This window comes from Balaenoptera ricei, chromosome 15 (genome assembly GCF_028023285.1).
Source record: "Balaenoptera ricei isolate mBalRic1 chromosome 15, mBalRic1.hap2, whole genome shotgun sequence".
NCBI classification, from domain to species: Eukaryota; Metazoa; Chordata; class Mammalia; order Artiodactyla; family Balaenopteridae; genus Balaenoptera; species Balaenoptera ricei.
This window is the reverse complement of record NC_082653.1, coordinates 53,862,584-53,885,515: the sequence shown is the minus strand read 5'-3', so window position 1 is coordinate 53,885,515 and position 22,932 is coordinate 53,862,584. Positions and strand designations below refer to the sequence as shown.

At 46.3% G+C, this 22,932-nt stretch overlaps 1 protein-coding gene across 3 annotated transcripts in view; it reads left to right on the top strand.

Moving 5' to 3' along the window:
• Positions 1–22,932, top strand: part of ADCY9 (adenylate cyclase 9) — a 173,986-nt gene that overhangs the window by 125,765 nt on the left and 25,289 nt on the right. For all 3 annotated transcript variants that reach the window (XM_059899021.1, XM_059899022.1, XM_059899020.1), the window contains 4 exons: positions 2,614–2,804; positions 16,135–16,239; positions 17,733–17,950; positions 22,305–22,407. In XM_059899021.1, the coding sequence (XP_059755004.1) occupies positions 2,614–2,804; positions 16,135–16,239; positions 17,733–17,950; positions 22,305–22,407 (617 nt within the window). The remainder of the gene's footprint in view (positions 1–2,613; positions 2,805–16,134; positions 16,240–17,732; positions 17,951–22,304; positions 22,408–22,932) is intronic.

Here is a 22,932-nt window from a genome sequence, read left to right as displayed (position 1 = left end):
GGCCCAGGGGTGCAGAGCCCCGGGCAGGGGAGCCCCGAGCTGCCGGCCTCCCCATGGGAATGCAGTTCTGGGGTCGGGGCCAGCTACAGACACAACGGAAAACCTTCCCCTGCAGCCTCAGCTCCTCACCCCTGCAATCCAAAAAACGCCCTTCCTTTGTCTGTTCCTCAAGGCAGCCCCTGCAGCGGCTGCGGGTGCTCGCCGGGCCCCCCTCCCCACCCGCTGCAGGTGACTTACCTGCCACACCCGGGAGTTCGAGAGGGACTAGTTACAGCAGCTCCAGGGACCAGGCCTCTTCATGCCCTGGTTGGGCGAAGCCAGGGATGAGATGCCACGGCAGGTCAGAAGTAGGGCTTTTCTCTCCTCAGCCCACAGAGCTTGTGTTTTCTGACTCTCCCAAGGCGAAATGATAAAATCAGTTCAGTGTTTTCTGTAACAGAGTCTGAGAAATTCACGCAAAGCTGCTTTTACCCTTCTGTTGTATTCTAGTTAATGCTTCCCTTTCAAGTTTATACATGTAGCTAGTCAGAACTGTGATTGATCCTATATATCATTTGGGATGTATATTTTTGGTTGGAAAAAAATACATGAAAGTTCAGGACCTTAGTTAAGAGTGAGCATTTAACAATCTCTTTTGGGGTCAGTTAGCATCTAAAATTATTTATCTCAGTCTTTGGATCCCACCTGTGTTTTGGCTACACTCCTGGATGTCTCTAGGTGTCCTGGGACTCTTGCCAAATTCTCAGAACGGTTGACCTAAAAATGTACGCTATACAGTATTTTATAAGGAGGGAGGGAGAGGAAGAAAGATAAAGTGATGAAATGGTGGTTTAATTATAAAATGATTAAGGATTACTGATTAAGTAGTCCCAGGGTTATTTGCTTAATTAATTTTAGAGCATTTATTAAATATGTACTGAGTGCGAGAAACTGTATGGATCCAGCAGCACAGACACATGTCACCTCTTGATTGGGTCTCTCCATGATGGCTTTTCTTTTCTTTTTTTTTTTTTTTAAATGTACTTTATTTTCGTAGATAGTATATAGAGTCTTTTATTTTTTTAAGATTTTTTTTGACATGGGCCATTTTTAAATTTCTTTATTCAACATGTTACAATATTGCTTCTGTTTTCTGTTTTGGTTTTTTGTCCACACGGCATGTGGGATCTTAGCTCCCCGACCAGGGATGGAACCCGCACCCCCTGCACTGGAAGACGAAGTCTTAACCACTGGACTGCCAGGGAAGTCCCATGATGCCTTTTCTCTACCACCTTCTGCTGAAGCTTAAACTCCTTAAGAGGGAATCCTGCTTTGTTCTGATTTTATTCTCTGTGTACAGCATACACCAGGCCTAAAATAAATGTTTATTGAATAAATCACATTGTCCCTCCCTTTCATAAATTCGTAGTCTGGTTAAATTCCAGTAAGGACTAACAATGGATTTCTTTAAATAAGGCTTGCTTCTTTTTCAGAAAGCCCTTGAGTTCCATCTGGAAAAGCTGCTCCTTACTCCCCTCCCAGCAGATAGTCCTGTACACCAGGAGCAGGGCCCAGCCCACCTGTTACAACTCCTTAACACTATAGCATATATTGTTACTTCAGCCTTTAATGGGGATTGTAAAGTTGTAGGTTAATAGTCCATTTAACCAACTTTTTTTTACAGTGGGGATTTTGTGAGAGAATAAAATTCACGTAGACTGCAGCTTGACAAAAAGCTGATGTTCTGGGACTTCCCTGGTGGCGCGGTGGATAAGACTCCGCACTCCCAGTGTGGGTGGCCTGGATTCAATCCCTGGTCAGGGAACTAGATCCCACATGCATGCCACAACTAAGAGATCGAGTGCCACAACTAAGGAGCTGGCGAGCTGCAACTAAGGAGCCCTGGAGCTGCAACTAAGGAGCCCACGTTCTGCAACTAAGGAGCCGGCGAGCTGCAACTAAGGAGCCGGCGAGCCGCAACTAAGGAGCCCACTGGCCACAACTAAGACACGGTGCAACCAAATAAATAAATAAATAAATATTTAAAAAAAAAAAAAAAAGCTGATGTTCCTGCTGTGTGAATGTTTGGATCCAACAGAAAAGAGATACTTGATAAGTCTGAATCGAGGGAGGGCTTAGTTCCCCTCCTCGTGCACATTCTGGTCTCCCTTTTCATGGTGGTTGACAGTGCCTGACGTAGGTAACATGGTCTGTAGTCACCCTCACATCTAGACTGACCATTATGAATGTTGGCGACTGGTATTTACAGATAGAAACAAACCCACGAAATGTATAGGGTCCGCAATCAGTGGGCTCTGCTGCCGTCAGAAAGAGGCCACGTGACCCTTCCAAGGAAGGACTTTTAAACCCTTGTTTCAGCCCCAGAAGATGAAGCATGCAGCCCCCATTCAGAGAAAACACAGCGTGAATACATGGTGTGTTTTGGAGGCAGTCGTTCTCCCTGAGGCTGCGCATCTCTGGAAAGGTCATGGGAGTAGTAGTAAAATATGACCTATTCTCATTTTCACTTTACTCTCAACTTTCTAGGAGCGTGTCCTGCGTAGAGAGCAAGACGGAGCTGCGTTTCGACCAACGCTGGTGTCCACCTGTGCTGACTGTAATTTTTATCCATAGGTTTGAAGACATACCTGATAGCGGGTCAGAGAGCGAAGGAGTCTCATTGCAGCTGTTCAGAGGCCTTGCTTTCTGGCTTTGAGGTCATTGACGGCTCACGGGTGTCCTCAGGCCCTAGGGGACAGGGGACAGCATCGCCAGGGAGTGTCAGTGACTTGGCGCAGACTGTCAAAACCTTTGATAACCTTAAGGTTAGTTTTTTTTTTTTTTTTCCTACTTCTAAAACTTGATACTAATTCTGCAGTAGAACATGTGAAATAATAAACAGCCTTCGGGTCTATGGCAGACGACTTGGAATGCCCTTCCATCTGGTTTTTATGATTTTTAAATTTAGTATAAAGTTAGCAGCATTTTGCATTTTTAATATCTTTGCTTTTTTGACATATGCACCTCCATTTTCTTTCTACACTGCATAGAGTTGCTTCTCACTTGAGTTATTATTTTCTTTTTCTGCGACCTATGATGTCTTTTGGGATTTCTGAAAGCTAACGATAAATGATAAGAGTAAAGGTGATTCTCCCAGCATCTTGCTTGGAGGGCTAGTTTGTATCTTATTTCAGAGACCACTTTCTCAAATACTCAAACATCTCTTGAAATTCAGTGTTTTATGATTATTTTAAATCTTGTTGGTGTGGGTGAATCTTGTGCTGTAGATCATTGGAAGAGTGCAGGCTTGCCAAGAACATTATAATATTTCATCACTGGGACAGAGATCTCCTGGTGGCTGCATAGATGCTCCCATTTCTGTCCCAATAAACTACCGGGGAATTAACACGATGGACCCTGGGCATGCGAAATCACTCTGGCATGTGAGTTGTTCCTCAGATTTCACATTTGATTTAGTTCCCCCACTGATACCTCTTGTTTATTTTTACAGTTTAAATATTTGCCGTTTACTTTTTTTTTTTTTTAAAGAGAGAGACGGTTAAAACAGTTCCACATCACTGTTTTGTGCTCTCAAGTAACACAGTGATGTTTGGTCAGGACGATGGCCTATTGGTATGGCTGTAATCCAGTACATTCCTGCCTATCCACATCATTAACAGAGTTGAAAGCTTGCGATCTTGGTACTTCAGCTGAAGGCATCATAATGGGGCACTCAGCTGCAGTGTCCAGATTACTTCACTGTGTTGGACTTCATGGTGTCTCTCATCCAGGCACTGTGTGCAGTTCCTGTGTTCAGGTTTGTGGACAGCACACACGGATCGTTTTCATCGTGTGCTTTGTTCACTTAATGCAGGGTTTCTCAGCCTCGACACCATCAGCATGTTGGGCCAGAGAACTGTTTGTGGAGGGGACGTCCTGTGCATGGTGGGGTGTTGAGCAGCATCCCTGGCCTCCACCCACTAGATGCCAGTAGCACCCTCTCTTACCAGCGTGGCAACCAAGGTCTCCAGACATGACCCGATGTCCCCTAGCGGGGAAGGGTAAACTCACACCTGTTGAGGATAGGGTATTAGACCCTGTCCTTCCCCGTGCTCTCTGGCACATGCATAGCAGCGATGTAGCTGAAATTTCCTTAATGCCTGCAGGCATTATATGCACTTAATGCACTCTTTGCCCGGGCTGCTGTCTTGCAGGAGTCAGAAAGAGGAGCCCCCTGCTCACAGGCTACCACTGAACATGGGCCGGGAAGAGCTAAGTGGGGAGGGGAGCAAAAACATGGCTTCCAAATACGGCCTTATTATTTGGGGAGAAATTGTTTCCTCAGGCTTCCAACTGAGCTGTAGTCAAGTAGAGAAATAGAGCTCAAAGCCAAAAATAAATGTTTTGTTGCGTTTGTCTGCCACTTTAGGTGATGTGTGTGTGTGTTTCTATCCATGAGGGCGTGTGCCCTTGAGGACCTCACTGTATCACACACCTGCAGTGTTAATGACAGGCATTCTGCGCTAAATTGCCTTAAGAAGGTTTTCTCTCCCCCCAACGGAACATTTCTTGTTCTAGTCATAAACCTATTTATATATTTATTTGTTTTTGATCTGGTTGGGCAAAAACTATTCAGCATACTCTATTGCCATGTATAAATTTTCCAAATAATCTTGTGATCTATGAAGTTAACTGTGTTTACCAAAAGGAATTTGAGAAAAACAAAAAAAAAAAGGATCTTTCTGCCCCTTCCAGGAGGGAAAGATGAGTGGATATGAAGTATAATTTTGGGGGTGTTTTGATGGTGTTTGGGGGATAACAGGACATCTGAGATGAGGGACGCCTCTGAAGCATAGGGTTCCTGGGATTCACGGTTGGAGTGGAAGGAGCATGAGGAGATAGGAGGCCCAGTCTCCATGCCAGGCTTTGCCACTTGGGGTCCCTCCTCACAACCCTGCTCTGGGCCCTGGTTCCTGGGTGCAGGTCAGGCCAGGGCAGGCGGCTGAGAGGCATAAGCACCGGGGAAGCAAGTGAATCGCTATGAACTGTCATCCTAGACTTGAAAGGCAGAAAAGTGAGGTCTGCTTTAAAGATTACATAGATTATAATCTGACATACAAGGCCTTCCCTCAAGTAAGAGTTTTTGAACAATACAAAAGTGAAATCGCAGTCTCTTGCTCCAGGTTCTCTGAGGAGATTTATCCCACAAGCGTGTCGGTGGCTCATGTGTGCCACTGGTTTGTTGCTCCATGTTGTCTGCACCACAGTGAGCTGTTCTGATTCGCTGCATCACAGACGCGTTCCTCCTCATCCTTTCCCAGGATCTGTTGACTCTTTCTGTCAACAGACTTCTTTCCCTTTGTTGCTGCTGCCGCCGCAGCCAACAAGAGTTGACTCCCATGGGGATTTCTGTCTCCCCACATCTCCCTCCTCCTGCTGCCCAGTGCCGGAAGCCCTGACCAGTGGAAGAGGCCTGGTCTAAGGAGGATTCCCCAAGTAGGTTCCCTTGAACAGTAGTTTCTCAGGATGGAAATGGGCGTCCAGTATGGAAAAAGTGTTCTGTGGTCAAGTCAATATGGGTAAAACAACACTGAAGGGGTTTCTTTACTGCAGGCCTTCTCAGAGACTTTAGCATGCTAACATGCATGGATAGGTCTCCAGAGAGGGAAGTGGTATGCAGCATTCTCTGGCCTCTTGACCAAAGATTTCTTCTTTCAAGCTGTTCCTTTTGGGGGTGTGCTTATCTAGTGGAAGGAGTTTTGTAACCAAGCAAAAGGGCTTTTTTGCCCACAGTGCAGAAAGCCTAACTCTGACAGTGGGTGTCTGCAGCAAAGTCAGGGTTTATTTGCAGGGCACCAAGCAAAGGAGTGGGAGACAAGCCTCAGATCCACTCCAGCTTGGTCTTTGAGTTAAAGAGGGGAAGAACAGTGAAGCTAGGGTTAATCATCGTGTTGTGACATTTCTGTGACATTTCTTAATCGTAGTTTTGGGAGTCAGGATGTCTCTGGTTTACGATTCTCAGGCCAGGTGGTCCATGGATGGGGGGGTCTGCTGCTCATCTTGCCCTGGAGAAACAACCTGAGTTTGTACCTTAACAGTGAGATCGACAACAGCAGTTTAGTGCGTTAGCGATGTTATTGATGATAGCCATCTTAGTCACCTGACTCTGGCTGAGGAGTGTTTAGTTAGCACAGAGTTGAGGTTAGAGGGGACAAGAAAAGGAATAAAGTTTGGGACAGAGAGATTAATCATAAACTCAGCAGGAGAACTCGGTTTTAGAGGACCTTGGTTTCCTTAGTTCCTTGAAAGAACCAAGGTATTAGAGGAAAGGTGTTCTGTAAATTCTCGAGTGAATCCACAGAGGCTTGGTCCTGTTGCTCTCGCCTGCAGTGCGATCGCTTCCCTGTCCCCATAAACTCCCCTCTTTTCTCACCGTGCGCTTCCTTAGTTTCCTGTGACTCCTCTAGCTAGTGATGCTGCCACCCCATCTCTGAAGCCTTAATTCAGTTAGTCTGTACCTCTTGGTTATAACATACGCAACCTGAAATACTTGCTTGTTTCTTATGCCCCTTTCTCTGATCTATTTGAATGCAGAGCTTGTTTGTTACATAACTTAAGTTTTTCCAAAGGGTCCAGCATGGTGCCTGGCATGTAGTAGATAATTACGACTTTCTTTTGGCTTATGTTTTTAGTTTTTTAATGACATGCAGAGACACGTAGCTCTGCAGAGTTAGACTGAGGGCTGAACTGGAAGCCTGGGCAGAACCAAGGTGATGCCCATGAAGCACTTGTTTTCCGCTCCTGGCACACATACCCTGTGTGTAAGTTATCTCCCAGTTCACAGCTGGACAATTGCCACCTGATATTTCATAAATAGTCTGAGTACTATGATGACCTGCTAAGAAACAGTAGTGATGGCAGAGGTCAAGGGCTTTGGCCTTGAGGTCATACGTCAGAGGGAACCCTTCACACCTAAGCCTTGGCTTCTTGAGTGGCTGGTCGTGAGAGCTGCTCCTCAGGAAGGACCTGACGTCACATACTGGGGGGAGGGGGGTCCCACCAGAATGGTGGCACTCAGCTCTCTGGGCTGAGCTGCAGAGGTACCGGAGGGTTTGGGGTGAGGAGGCAAGAAGGGAGCCAGGGAAGGAGACAAGGCCTCGCCACGTCAGTGTCACGGAAGGTGGCTTGGGTGCCTCAGAAAGGCTGGAACCTAAAGCTGAGGATCCATCTCAAAGCCTTGGCTTTGGGGTCGAACAGGTCACCTCATGGCTGTAAGCCACAGGGAAATGGCAATTTCTCAGGGCTGTCGTGAAGATTAACTGAAGTCACGCTGCGAATGCTGGGGTTGGAGAAGCTCAGCTGACCCTGGAGCGCACTTTCACTCAGTCCGCACGGAGTGGCGGATGCTGACCGCAGAAGGAGCAGGGAGGACAGGAGCAGGTGGAGGCGCTGTTTGGTTCGCCCACAAGGAGTCACTGAGTCTCTCGGGAAGGTCCCTGTTTGCTCTGAGCTGAAGGGGGTCCTTCAGTTGTTGCAGCTAATCGTTGCTGTAAGGGATGTAGACACGGCACACGTGCAACCTGTTTTGTGTGGCCCCAGCCCTGCTGTGGTGTCTGCTGCTCATTTATCATGAACCCTGTGGGTGACAGATGGAGGGAGACTGCGCATGCCAATAAAAATAGCCAGGCTGACGTGTTTGCAAAGAGCAAAGAAATGCAAACCAAAGATGTGGATGGTGTTTTATCACATCCGTCCTAATCATTGAGCCACGTGAGCTGTGAGAGCATCTTATGTCATCCCTGAAAGACCTCCGTGGGATGCACCTGCTTGGCTGATCTTCGTGAGTTTGCCTTAATCCCTTATTCAGAACCCAGGGCATGTGCTCATGGGGTGTTTCTCCCTGTTTACAGTTGGTGATATGAGGCTGATAAAGTGGATTCACCCACATGAGGGGATTCAGAGAGGGCCTGTCCTGTCTCACAAGGGTTATACTTTCCCTTTGAGGTCACTTGCCCTAGGAACACCCTTCTGTGACAGTCGCTATGGCTTTTTAAATGATTCTAAGAAAATGATCACTTCTCTTATCTCCTTGTTATTTGTATGTAAAATCATTATGAATAGGCTTAGTCAGTTCAGTTTGAGGAAGTGAGGGCCTTTTACTTTATTATAGATGGAAAAAGTAATAGATTTCTCTTTCTCTCTCTCTCTCTCTCCCTCTCTCTCTCTCTCTGTGTGTGTGTGTGTGTGTGTAGTTTAGACATTAAGTATTTATTGTAAATAGTTGTCTTGAGTTGATAGTGGTGATGGTTGATGGCTGCACAATTCTGTGACTATACTAAAAACTATTGAATTATAGACTTTAGATAATGAGTTGTATGGTACGTGAATTATATCTCCATAAAGCTGCAACACAAATAAGTAAATAGTAATCTGAAGGCTGCTCTGAAATGTGGATGTAAAGTAAGTTTTTTTAAAAAGGACTTTTCAAGTTGTGTCTATATTTTGAGACGTGTGTGTGTTTCCTTCAATTAGGAGGAAGCACATCACATATAAATTGACAACTCTTCCTTATAGAAGAATTCCAGCTAATAGATTGTAGAAGGAGTGAGGGAAAGAAAAATCACCTTTAGAGCATCACAGTAATAAGTACTACAGGCAAGATCCATCAGTGAATTCTAAAATCAGCAGGTAGACGTTTAAGGAGAAACAGGACATTTGCATAGCCTCCAAGCATCTCCCCTTAGATATTTATTCATTTTAAAGGGAAGAATAGTTAGGGAGTTCCCTGGTGGTTAGGATTCCGGGCTTATACTGCCGTGGCCCAGGGTTCAATCCCTGGTGGGGGAACTGAGATCCCACAAGCCATGCGGCACAGCCAAAAAATAAAGAAAGAAAGGGAAGACTAGTAACTCGACAGTGGAAAACCTAGCAGGGCCCACCTTCACCAAATGATGATGGTTAGCATCACAGTTAAGAAAACCAGCGGTATCATGTACCACCCCCACCCTGTGGTACGTGCAGAGAAGGGCATATCACCTCTGTGGGTTTCTTCCCTCAAATCCTAAACCTCAGTCAACTCGTGAGAAAACATTAGACAAATCCAAATTCAAGGACATTTTACAAAATACCTAACCAGGACACTTCAAAAATGTCCCAGACTGGAGGAGACTAAATGTGCATGGGATCCCAGAACAGGAAAAGGACATCTGAGTAAAATCTGCAGCGTGGTTAATAGTACCGTGCCAGTGTTAATCTGTTAGTTTTGGTAACTGGGCCACGGTTCATATAAGATGCTAAGTAACGTTAGGGGAAGCTGGGGTGGACGTATGGGGACTCTCTGAACTGTCTTTCCCACTCTGTTTAAGTCTAAACTTGTTTCAAAATGAAACATTTTAATACATATGTATAAAATATTATGTTTATATTATTTTTATGTAATATAAATATGCTTGTTATTGTTATATATTACGTGTGAATTGAAATGGAAAGGTTAGTTCAGCTCATTTAATTGACATCATCAGGTAGTAAAGTACTGCACATGAAATAAATTTCCCCAAATACCAAACATCTTCTTCCTTTGACTTTCTGATGGAACTTTACCACACCACGGTGACACTTTTCTTGTCTTATCAGCCTCGATTATTAAACTCACTTAGGTCGCTTAGGGCTCAGGAATCTATGAGGTTTCAGTGGTTCTACACTCTATGGCTTAGAGATTTTGCACCTGGTTTTTACAGGTGTGTGTTTTGTTTGTTTGTTGTTTTGCCTCCAGTATTCGCAGGCTGTCCACTTTTCTGTTCTTATCGCTTCTGGATGCCTTTCTTTTTCTGTAATAATTACCGTTTCTATTTTCCTCTAATATCCGGCTTCTACTTTCCTCTAGGATTTTGTTAGCAGAAGTCATCTATTTGGGAGTGTGAATGCCTGTGCCGATCCGCTAGCTTGGGGAGGGTGCCTGGCCTGCCCGTGGCAGGTCACAGCCGGGGCGGCCTCTGCCCCGCACGGCAGGCTGTCCCTGTTCGCGCAGAGATGTCACATGTGTGGCTGGGGTCAAGGGCGTTGTCCCCCTGCCATTCTCTAACTGTGACTCTGGGCCAGTCCCTTCTCTCTATGCCTCAGTTCCCTCTTATGTAAAATGGGCTACTCACAATATGTTTCCTGGGTGCTTGTGAGGACTAAACAAAGTAATACAGGAAAGAGCTTAGAACTCAGAATGGGCCTCAGTAGGTCGTATGTGCTCTGGCTACATGCTCCTGTCTGCCATGTTCAACTTGGGTTTCGAGTTTGGGAAGCAAGGGATGCTCCTCCTGGTCTGAGGACAGCTCGCTCAGTAGTCATGTTCAGCAGACTGACCAGGCAAAGCAGGACTTTTCTGATGTTGTTTCCTCCTCGTTTCTCAGAAAAGAGGTTTCCCTGCTCCCTCCCTTGACAGTTATGAAAAAAGGACAGCTGTTGGCTTAGAAGTGATTTATCTTGTGAAGAGAAATAGCCTTGAAGAAAAAACTATTTTATAGCTCAGTGCCATGTATTCTGAAGAGGATGTAGGGTGTATGTGTTGAAATGTGTTAAAAACAAACGCAAAGGCACCCAAGCGTGTTAGAGAAATCGTTATAATCTTCCCTCCAGAGCCCACATCCGAGATGGGGGGAAGCGTGGGTAATCTGGGAAGATGAAGAGTTTGCTCCTGGCTGTTCTCCAGGGGATCTCGGGTTTCCCAGGCAACAGCCAGCACACTCCTTAGCTCGGAGAGTCCTCTGTCCTGGAGACCTTAGCTGGTCTTGGTGAAGCTCCCCTTGGTGCCGGTGTCCAGTGGTGCCACTTAAAGGAACCAGGAGGTGGCCATAACTGCTTGGGTCACTTCAGGGGAACAAGGCAGAGGAGATCAAAGTGCCAGGATTATTCCTGGGTCCTCTTTGTGCCAGGAAAGGAGGCCAGAGAGAGGCTGCATGGTGGTCAGGGGCCAGGAGCCCCGCAGTCTGACCCCCGCTGTTGACAGTCACTTCTGCCTTGCAGCGTCGATATGAGGATTAATGGAGATCAGGTGCACGAGACCGTGGGCATGGCGTGGATAAGGACCTGACAGTGTTCGTTGGCACGTCCTGGGCACTGAGGCGTTTCCACATTGTGGCAGCCGCCCTCATTAGAACAGTAGCTTTGACCCACTGTGTCTGCAGAGGGGCTGCCCTACAAGTCAGTTGCTCAGTTTGGGCGTGCCCCGCAGAGTCCCCAGAATCTAAACCCCTCTTCCTGGTAAGGGCTTCTTGGGGTCTGAGATGACAGCAGCTGCTCAGGGGGAGAGACGGGCCTTTAATGGGTTGGCAAACATTTCACAGAGGTATCTGCTTGGCAAAAACCAGTATGTGAGACGTTTTAACCTGATTAAAACGAAGCTGGAAATAGTTAAAGGAAAGTTGCTCGGGGGAGGGGGTGGACAAACCCACCCACCGTCCCACCGTTGCTTGGTGGGACCCCCGTGGAGCACAAGAGGCTCCCCCTACAGATCGAGGGAATGTCGAGATATGAGAAAGTTTCCATCAGGGCAGACAGATTTCTCTAAAGTTTTTGTTTCATTTGTTTTTAAGTTAGAATCAGTACAGTTTCCCCCAGAAAAGGAAAGTAGCTGAGGAAGAAACAGAATGACAAAGAGCCACATCTTCACAGTACAACGAAATGATCTGCTGCTGGGTCCCTGTGCTGCAGGAACCACCCTGCCACAGGAGGGCCTGGGTCCACAGCTGGCATCCTCCCCAGCCCCCGGGTCCCCACTCCCTGGATGAAGCTGCTGTGAGTGTGCAGAGTGAGCACCGTTCAGACCATTAGGAGGTCCTCACGGATCCTGCTCTACCCCGGGGCTCCCTGAGCACAGTCTCCTAGACCGTTGTGAGCATCCGGGCTCTGACAACACACGTCCTTGCTCCCTGAGGTTCTTTTGTGGGCAGCTCTGCGGGACGTGCATTAGAATGGGGTACAGGCCCCGCAGCCTCTGTTTGCCAAAAGGGTGTACCCTTGAGCTGCCCATCTGTGAAGAGCCCGGCCCCCGGCCCCCTGAGATCAGCCCGGTCCCCACGGACAGTCCCAGTCCCCACTGGCCCTCCCACCCCTTCCTTCACAGCCAAGACCTGTCAGAGAGAGGATGCAGTGTCTGACTGGGGTGGCCTTGACTCCTGTCCAGGGACTCCTTTGCAGCGGGTGTATGCTCTCTGGTGTCCGATAGGTTTGAGAGTCACTTTTGCATATTTGTGGCTCTAAATGCATGAAACATCATCCATATGCAAAGCCAGCACACCGTGAGGAATTCCTAAGAAGCAGATGGCCTGTTCTTCAAGTGCATCAGGTGTACTTGAGGAGAGGAAGATCCTTAGGAGCAAGCTGATGCCAAGAGATGCCTGAAAACACAGGGCTGGGCAAGAGCAGACGCCCGGTGGCTGTCCAGTCTGTGATCAAGGACTTTAAATGATTGTATGCACCGGCTTCAGAACCAGAGAGAATAGTGACCCGATGTTTCAGTGTTAAGGACCAGTGTTTACTGAGCACTCCCCAACACTGCAGGCGTGTGTGGAGCCAAGTGTGGTCAATGCACGCACGCTCACACACGCAAGCCCTCACCCACGGCAGACGTCGCCCGCCCCCGTGGGTCCCCTCCCTCGGGGCTAGGACGTGGCCTCATCATCCTTCTCAGTTCAACATTCTAGGAGGTCAGTGCCATGGGATTAGAGCTGATCTAAAATACCTCTGGGGCTTCCCTGGTGGCGCAGTGGTTGAGAATCTGCCTGCTAATGCAGGGGACACGGGTTCGAGCCCTGGTCTGGGAAGATCCCACATGCCACGGAGCGGCTGGGCCCGTGAGCCACAACTACTGAGCCTGCGCGTCTGGAGCCTGTGCCCCGCAACGGGAGGGGCCGCGATAGTGAAAGGCCCGCGCACCGCGATGAAGAGCGGTCCCCGCACCGCGATGAAGAGTGGCCCCCACTTGCCGTAACTAGAGAAAGCCCTCGCACGAACCGAAGACCCAACACAGCCAAAAAATAAATAAATAAATAAAGTAGCTATAAAATACCTCTGACCGGCCTTACATGTGTCTCCTCATTCTGCCCTTACGATACAATCCCATTTAACAAAGGAGGAAACTGAGGCTCAGAGAGATTCCCATACTATTAAGTGATAGAACAAGGATTCAGTCTGTGACAGTCTGATTTCAAAACCAGTGCCTTTAATCACTGTGTTACACTTGTTCTGTAGACTTAACGTTTGAAAAGTGGTCAGAGAGGGCTTCCCTGGTGGTGCAGTGGTTAAGAATCCACCTGCCAATGCAGGGGTCACCGGTTCGAGCCCTGGTCCGGGAAGATCTCACACGCTGCAGAATGACTAAGGTCGTGCACTTCAACTACTGAGCCTGCGCTCTAGAGCCTGTGAACCACAACTACTGAGCCTGCGTGCCACAACTACTGAAGCCCGTGCGCCTAGAGCCTGTGCTCAGCAACAAGAGAAGCCACCTCAATGAGAAGCCCGCACACCACAATGAAGAGTAGCCCCTGCTCGCCGCAACTAGAGAAAGCTTGTGCACAGCAATGAAGATCCAACACAGCCAAAAATAAAATAAATAAATAAATAAATAAATAAATAAAGACTTTAAAAAAAAAAAAAAAAAGTGGTCAGAGAATCTGTTCACTATTCCATCGTGTCTTTACGAGATTGGTGACAGACAGTCCCTGGAGCCTAAGGGTTTGGCTCAGAGGGTCTCAACCCTCCACACCACCCCTGCCGCTCTAGGCTGTATCCATCCTACCCCTGGGCCATCAGTTGGCCCCTGAAAAGGCTGTGTTTCCCTAGAGAAGCAAGCCTGCCACCGCTACCACCACCAAAGCCATTTACACACACACACACACACACACACCTGCTAGGGAGGACCTTGGGAATCTTGCTGGCCTGTCACGTGGACGCACGCACTTTTTTCTGGGGGTGGGGGAGTCACTTCATGTGTGTGGTAGTGGATTTTTTTTTCCATTTGAGAAGATCATTGGCCCCATTGGCAACATGTTCTGAAGTTTAACTCAGTCAATACCAAGAGGTGCTTTAAAATAATTTTACTGTATGCCATTGACAATTAGAGCATCTTGCCCCTGTTAATAATGCCAGTTTTTTCCGAGCTACAAGCAGATTTTACCTAGGTACTGCTGTTTGCTTGGACATGATACTCCCTGATTTGGCTAGCTCTTTTGGCACGTATATTTTCACTTCTTGAATGAATACGAACATTCGAATTTAATGGGTGCATTGCGTCAGATTCCCAAATTACACAACTCTTTAGAATCTTTATTTCTTTTATTGAATACAGTACAGGCCTGAAATCTAACTTAGGATGTGATCTGGGTTATATCCTTGCCCTAAGGCACTAAGTGACATTTATTTTATTTAAATTTTATTATTTAAAATTTCTGAAACAATATCTAGCCTCCTACAGTGTATTCCAGTGCTTAACGATTCTTACGCTAGGAAATTGTTTTTGAAGCCTAATAAGTCTGTCTTCTCCCCTGGATGCTGTCAGTTGCTATCTCAGTGGTGGTTGATTATCTCAGTGGTCTAGATTACCAGATCATATTAATAATAAGAGCACATTTATTAAGGATACACTGAGCGCCAGGAGCAATGCTAGGCTTTCTACATGCGTATTCATAAATCCTTACAATATGTCTTCAAGAAAAGTGTTTTCACTCTCATTTCACACAGGAGAGAACCGAGGTGAGGGATTTGAACAGGGGTCTCCAAACCAGTAAGGAATCGAGGATTTGAACCCTGGTTTGTGAGAAACGAAAGCCTTGCCCTTTCTACTATCTGCGGTGGTACTTTTTTTTTTTTTATTGAAGTATAGTTGCTGTACAATATTATATAAGTTACAGAAGTACAATATAGTGATGGACAATTTTTAAATGTTATGCTCCATTTGTAGTTATTGTAAACTACTATCTGTATTCCCTGTGTTGTACTATATGTGGCGGTGTTGAGTCTTGCCTTGTCTTTTCTAGGTCAGCTAATTCCTGCAAATGAATAAGAAGGGCTGGGTCTGTAAGCTCGTCCCTCCGATTGTCCTGCTTTATGAGAACAGCTCACCTTCACAGAGAGCTTGAGAACCTTCGCTTAGTGTTTGAGTGTGGGTTGGCAGCTAGTTTGTTTAACAACAGCTTTATTGAGATATAATCCACCCTTTTAGAGTGTATAATTCGGTGGTTTTTAGTATGTTTGAAAGGTTGTACAACCATCACCACGGTCAGTTTTAGAACATTTTCATCACCCCAAAAAGAAACCCCACACTGGTTAGAGTCACTCCCCATTCCCTTGTGTCCCTCACCACTGGCAACCACTAATCTCCTTTCTGTCACTGTGGATTTGCCTTTTGTGGATATTTTATACAGATGGAATCCCACCATTTGTGGCCTTTTGTGTCTGGCTTCTTTCACTGAACGAGTTTTCAAGGTTCATCCACGTTGTTGTGTGTGTCAGTGCTTCATCCCTTTGGATAGCTGAGTAATGTTTTGTTCTGTAGATATACCCCATTTTGTTGATCCATTCATCTGCTGATGGACATCTGAGTTGTTTCTCCTAAAAAGTAGAAGCTATTAGGGCACATTCACGTACAGGTCTTTGTGTGGTTTATTTTCCATTTTCATGCTGCCAGTTCTCTTTTTCTGGCTGTGTTGGGTCTTCGTTGCTGTGCGCGGGCTTTCTCTAAGTGTGGCGAGTGGGTGCTATTCTTCATTGTGGTGCGCGGGCTTCTCATTGCCGTGGGTTCTCTTTGTGGCAGAGCACGGGCTCTAGGTGTGCGGGCTTCAGTAGTTGTGGCGCGTGGGCTCAGTAGTTGTGGCTCGCAGGCTCAGTAGTTGTGGCGCATGGGCTTAGTTGCTCCGCGGCATGTGGGATCTTCATGGACCAGGGCTCGAACCTGTGTCCCCTGCGTTGGCAGGCGGATTCTTAATCACTGCACCACCAGGGAAGCCCCAGCCAGTTCATTTTTAACTCATCTTGAGTGGTTTGGTAAGCCTTCCATTTGGTTGCGCCGTTCTGTGTGACAGCAAATTGCAACAGCAGCTGACTTGTTTGAATCACGTAGTGAGGTCATGTTGCCTGAGTGAGCTCCTACGGTCTGTGTTTCTCTCGTAGACCTGCCCGTCGTGCAGAATCACATTTGCTCCCAAATTGGAAGCTGGCGCCGAAGGCGGAGCAGTCCAGAATGGCTGTCAGGAGGAGCCCAAGAACAGCACCAAGGTAACCCGCTCTGGGCTGTGGTCCCTGTCAGTGCCTCTCCTGGTGCACCCACCTGAGAGGACATCCTGTCTGGTCAGCTTCTCAGTTCCGAGGGCAACTCCTCTTGGGTGACACCACTGCATACCTTCGAGTCCTCTGGGTTTTGAACAGACTGATAAAGAGCAGGATGGATGCTGACCTGCATGGGATACCCTGACGGGCAGTGAGACCTGCAGGGCTGGAAGCTGGACTCAACGGCTGGTGGGATGTGGATGTGGAAGGAGAAGAGGGGAACCCTTAGGGTGAGAGGTGGGGCGTGAGGAGGGCTTGGGTTAGGCCAGCAGCAAGGGCAGTGCAGAGAAGTCTCGCCTGGAGACCAGACCCAGGAGCCTCCAAGCAAGCTTCTGAGTCAGGCGACTCTCCAGGGAGGTGCAAATCTGTCATCCTCACCCTCGGGTCGTTGGCCCACGAGCCTGCATGATGCTGGGTCGTTCCACATCGTTTGTGTCGAGTCACCCCTTCTTTTTTTTTAATTGGAGTACAATTGTTTTACAATGTTGTGTTAGTTTCTGCTGGACAACGAAGTGAATCAACTGTATGTATACATATATCCCCTCCCTCTTGAGCCCGCCTCCCATCGCCCCATCCCACCCATCTAGGTCATCACAGAGCACCAAGCTGAGCTCCCTGTGCTATACAGGAGGTTCCCACTAGCTATCTGTTTTACACATGGTAGTGTGTATATGTCAATCCTAAAAACCCAAAGCATCCCACCCTCCCCTTCCCCCACTGTGTCCACATGTCCGTTCTCTATGTCTGTGTCTCTGTTTTTGCCCTGGAACTAGGTTCATCTGTACCATTTTTCTAGATTCCACATATATGCATTAATATACGATATTTGTTTTTCTCTTTCTGACTTATTTCACTCTGTATGACAGACTCTAGGTCCATCCACATCTCTACAAATGACCCAATTTCATTCCTTTTTATGGCTGAGTAATATTCCATTGTATATATGTACCACACCTTTTTTATCCATTCATCTGTCAATGGACATTTAGGTTGCTTGGGGTGACTGATTATTAGAGAAATGCAAATCAGTCACCCCTTCTTAAGCCGCAGCCCTTACAGCTCTGGGTTTCCTTTCCCTGGATCCACCCCTGCGCTTCCTTCGAGTCTTCCTGGCTTCTGGAATGCTGGTTCTGTGGTCAGGAAACTCTGGGAGCCTCCCCAACTCCTGCCTTAGCCTTCCCCCTGACCTCCTTACCGGCTCTTCCCATGACACCACTGTCCTGGGCGCCTGGAGGTGTGTTTGGAGGAGACAGGGGGAATGGGGAGAAGCAGACCGGCAGAGAGGCAGAGCGCTCGGGTTAGAGCAGAGATCCAAAGGTGCAGGTTGTGGTGTGCGGGGCACAGTCCAGGGGGCTCCAGTATGGCCGTGTTATGGGGGATAGTGCTGCTGCATCTCACGCCTCAGCCTCTGTGTCTGCCCCCACCCCCTTATCCTGACACAGGCTTCTGGAGGACCCAGTTCCAAAACGCAAAACGGACTGCTGAGCCCTCCCCCGGAGGAGAAGCTCACCAACAGTCAGACCTCCCTGTGCGAGATCTTACAGGAGAAGGGAAGGTGGACAGGTGTGAGCTTGGACCAGTCAGCCCTCCTTCCGCTGAGGTTCAAGAACATCCGGGAGAAGACGGATGCCCATTTTGTTGATGTTATCAAGGAAGACAGGTAAGATGCAGCCACCTGCCTCAAAGCAAAGATTTGCAGGTAGAAGCTCCCCCTTTTCTGAGTCACCTCACCCCCCCACGCATTTGCCTTCCATTGTCAGTGTATTTTGAAATAATTTGAAACTTACAGAAAAGTGGCATGAATAATACAAAAGATTCTCTTTACACCCTTTGCCCGATTTACCAACTTTTAACATTTTACTCTGCTTGTTTTATTCTCCTCTCTCTCCCTGTGAAATTTATTATTTTTTTTCTGAACCATTTGACAGTAAGTTAGACACATCGTGCTCTCTACCCCTTAAAACTGTGTTTCCTGAAAACAGGGGTGTTCTTGCACATGATCATAGCTACCTACTTCAGGAAATTTAACACTGATGAGGTGTTTTACCCAGTCTGCGGTTCCTATTCCGGTTTTGTTGGGTGGTCCCACGTGTCCCCCATAGCACGGTAGAGAATCACATGCTGCACCATTCGGTTGTCAGGCCTCTTCAGTCTTTAAATCTGGGGCAGTTCCTCAGCCATTCTTGATCTTCCATGACATTGACATTTTTGAAACATGCAGGCCTGGCTCTTTTATAAGATATTCCTGAAGTTGGATTTGTGTGACATCTCCTCACGATTCTGTCCAGGCTGCTTGTGTGTCCAGATCCCATGGAGGTGACGTGTCTTCTCAGGCACCAGATCCAGAGGCCCATGGTGCCCCCTTTGACCTTCATCAGGGGTAGTGATGTTGATCAGCTGGGCGAGTGTTGCCAACTTCTCCAGTCTGTACTCATTTTCTCCCTGTGACTAGTCGGCCATCTGTGGGAAGATGCTTTCAGATCATGTAAAGATCCCATTCCTCACCACACTTCCCTAGACTTAATCTCCATTGATGGTTCTTGGTTGAAACCGTCTTTACTATGTTGGTCAAAATGGCAGTTTTCCTGCTTCAGCGCTGACTGTGCATTTATCATTTGGGGCTTGGCATTCTGCAGTAAAGAAGAGCTCCTCCCCACTTATTACTTAATGTATCCATCTATAGATTTATAAATCCATATAAACCCTCATGGAGTCCTGATTTACTTAACAGGACATCATTTATCACTGTCCTAATTAGAGTTTGATGCTCTAGTTGTCCCGAATCTGGCCTTTGGGAGCCTCCCTTCAGGCTGGCTCCTGTGTCCTTTCGACACGGCTCCTTCATTTGTTTTGAGTGATTTCTTACTTTCCAGCACAACAGGCTCATTTTATATCTTCCCTGCCCCAGCTCAGGAATCAGCCGTTTCTCCAAAGAGCCCTGGCTCCTTTTAGTGACAAACGGTATTTACATATGTTAGTTATTAATGTTTGATTTAATGTCATTGCAGTCAAAGGCATACACTATGTGACTTCATTCCTTTTACATTTATTGAAACTTGTTCTGTGGTCTCACATGTGGTCTGTTTTGGTAAACATACCATGTGCGTTTGAAAGAATGCATATTTTGCATTCTCAGGATGTTGTGATCCATAAACCTCAATTAGGTCCACGTGGTTGGCAGTAATGTTCAGATCATCTGTCTCTTTACTGACTTTTTTGTCTCTTGTTCTATCACTTATTGAGATAGGGATGTTAAAATCTCCAGCTGTGGTTGTGGAATTGTCTGTGTCTCTCTGTAGTCCTGACAATTTTTGTTTCAGGTATTTTGAAGCTCTTTTTTAGGTACATACACATTTATGAGTGTTATATATCCCTGGTAAATAATCCTTTTATCATTTTGAAGTGTCCCTCTTTGTGCCCAGTAATACTCTGTCTTGAAGACTGCTTTATCGGATATTAACATAGTCACTCTAGCCTTCTTATTCTTACTGTTTGCATGCTACATCATTTTCCATTTAAAAAAATTCTAACCTGGGTCTTTATATTTGAAATACATCTCTTTTGGGTCTTGCTCCTTAAATCATTCTGACAATCTCTGCCTTTTTTATTATATTTTAATATATTTATTTGCTTTTTAGCCATACCTCTTTGCATTATTTTTCTTTTAATGGTTGCTCTAGGCAGTCTTTTATTTTTATAGTCTTCTTATAGTTAATGTTGCATCATTTCACTTTTTTTCTTTTTATAAATTTATTTATTTGTTTATTTTTGGCTGCGTTGGGTCTTCGTTGCTGTATGCAGGCTTTCTCTAGTTGCAGTAAGCGGGGGCTATTCTTCGTTGTGGTGCGCGGGCTTCTCATTGCGGTGGCTTCTCGTGTTGCAGAGCATGGGCTCTAGGCATGTGGGCTTCAGTAGTTGTGGCGCAAGGGCTCAGTAGTTGTGCCTCGTGGGCTCTAGAGTGCAGGCTCAGTAGTTGTGGTGCACGGGCTTAGCTGCTCCGTGGCATGTGGGATCTTCCCGGACCAGGGCTCGAACCTGTGTCCCCTGAATTGGCAGGCGGATTCTTAACCACTGTGCCACCAGGGAAGTCCCTGTATCATTTCATTTTAAATGTAGAAATCTTACAACTGTATAGGTACATTACTCTCTTCTCATTCCTTATGTTACAGTTTTCACATGTATTATATCCATATACATTATAAACCCCAACCTCCAATTCAACCTCTTGGTAATCTCAGGTTGGTCTCTATTGATTGCTTTTTTGTTGAGGATGGCTCATGGTTTCCTGTTTCCTTGTTTGTCTAGTAATTTTGAATTGCATTGTGCACATTATGTACAATGGTTAGAAAATCTGGATTCTGTTACATTCCTTTGAAGAATATCAACTTTTTGTTTGTTTTAGTAGACAGTTAACTCATCTGAACTCAAACACCGAACTCTGTCTACCCTGAGGTGGGCAGCCACTATTCCTTCAGCCTTAATTAGGCTTGTAGTCTGCCATGCACATGTGTATTTCAAGGGTCAGCCAGAGATTCGAGCAGAGCCTATATGCAGAATTTGGGGCTCCCCCTTCTCTGGTCCTCTCTCTCTGGAATGTCCAACCTCATTTTCCATTGGTGGGCATGCTAAACTCTATTTTCTGGTATTCCAGGTCAGTAAAACTGTAGTTTTTCTGAGTTTTAGCCATCCTACATGTGGTGCTGACCAATGACTCTCTTTAGGCAAAAAAGAAAAGAAAAAAAAAATACCCCACAAGAAATTCAACCTGTTGCAAGTGTGGCTTTCCTCCATTTTCTTACTGCTTTGGTCAATTGCCAGTGCCTTCCAGGAGTTGTTTTTATATTTTGTTCAGGGTTTATAGTTGTTATCTGAGAGACGATTGATCTAACAGGAGCTAATCTCCAGTCCCAGAAGTGGAACCTCCCAATATTAATCTCAAATGAGCAGTACATTTTATAGTGTGGATCCTGCCACTTGACTGCAAAAATGAAACCATTACATTTCCTTCTTATAGCTGCTTTGTTGTTTTTCCCTCTGTCCATACTTGCCAAGTGGAGGGGAGGATAGGGGGTCAACATTAGGGGATAGAATTTTCTCTTTTCTAAGTCTGAGAGCCCAGTAAGGTATTGCACACTTAGCACAAAAAGAGAGCCCACTCTGCTTCAGGGAAAGGAGGAACTACAGTGAACCCTACTGTGTGTCAGGCACATGATAGGCTCTTTACATATATCATCAGATTTAATTCTAGTAGTTATTATGTGAGGGAGAGAGACATCCCACAGCTGCATTTGCCTTCTGAAATTATGCTAACATTCCCTTAAATTTATAGTAATTTTCTGCAGGATAAAAAGGATATGACTATTTGCTAGCAGTCCATAAAAGAATGAAAGAGTCACGTAAAGCAGGCTTGATTTCTCTGCTATTAAAATCATTGAGCATTATCATTTTTCAGGTTTTACATGCAATCTGCATATGTGACAATAGCACCAAAATTACACTAACTATAAACACAATTTTGTGATAACAACCTGTTAGCGGTGACAGTGGTAATTACTGTCAGTACTCTGAGTGACAGGACAGCCGGTTCTGAATTATGTTTGCAAGGAAGCCTCCAAATCAACATAAGTACGCTCAGTACAGGGATCTGCTGGTCCTTTGGAAGGGATCATTTTATGGAACAAAAAAGCTGCTGCCTCCTTCTATTCTAATTCTGGACGTTAGGAAGATGTTTTCAAAAGCACGGTTCTGATGATGTGTGTTATATTAATGGTGAATGGGCATTCTTTCGTGGAGGTGAAACCTAAAATGGGATTATGTTTAGAAGCATGAAGGACTTTCCAGAGACATGTTCTAAAAGGGGCAGTTGAGCAATGTCTATTGTATGGTGACTTTTAGGTACAGCTTTTGTGACACGCTTCACAAATGGCGTTTCAGTAGGTAACTGTGATCTTCTGATAAAATAAATATAACGATTGTGCTGCACGTTGATTGATTGCATTTATCGTCTCTTCTAGCCTGATGAAAGATTATTTTTTTAAGCCACCCATTAATCAGTTCAGCTTGAACTTCCTGGATCAGGAGCTAGAACAAGCCTACAGGACCAGCTATCAAGAAGAGGTGCGTGGCTCCTTATAATTTTACCAAAGACATGCGTCATTTTCACTGCACAGTTCACAATTAGTCTTGTGCTTTGGAGGCCATTTTTGTTTTCCTGAGTGACAGGAAATTGACGGCTCATATTGATTTCCCACAGTCCATAAGCCCTAAATTTCACCTGTATGTGAATTTATCTCCACAAGGGAGAAAACCCCAAATCTCTCTACAACAACCCAGGCTTGTCATCTCCCGGTCCCTCTCCTCCGCAGCTGGTGCATCCCCAGGCGCCCTTGGCCGTGCTCCAGCCCCTGGAGGCCTAGTACCGGGTGAGAGGGGTGATGGGGGAGCTCCAGCCCCACCTATTCTCTGCTCTCAAGCAGGATTTCTCCCCCTGTTCCCTGTTGGCTTTCTTCCTACTGAAATGGGACAAGAGCTGAGAGGGCTTTCATCTTGCTCCGCTCTCCCGCCTGCTTTGGTGCTGAGCCCTCCTCCACTGCCCCTCCCCTGCCTTAACTCCTGTTGTCCTGTAACTCTCAGCCCAAACAT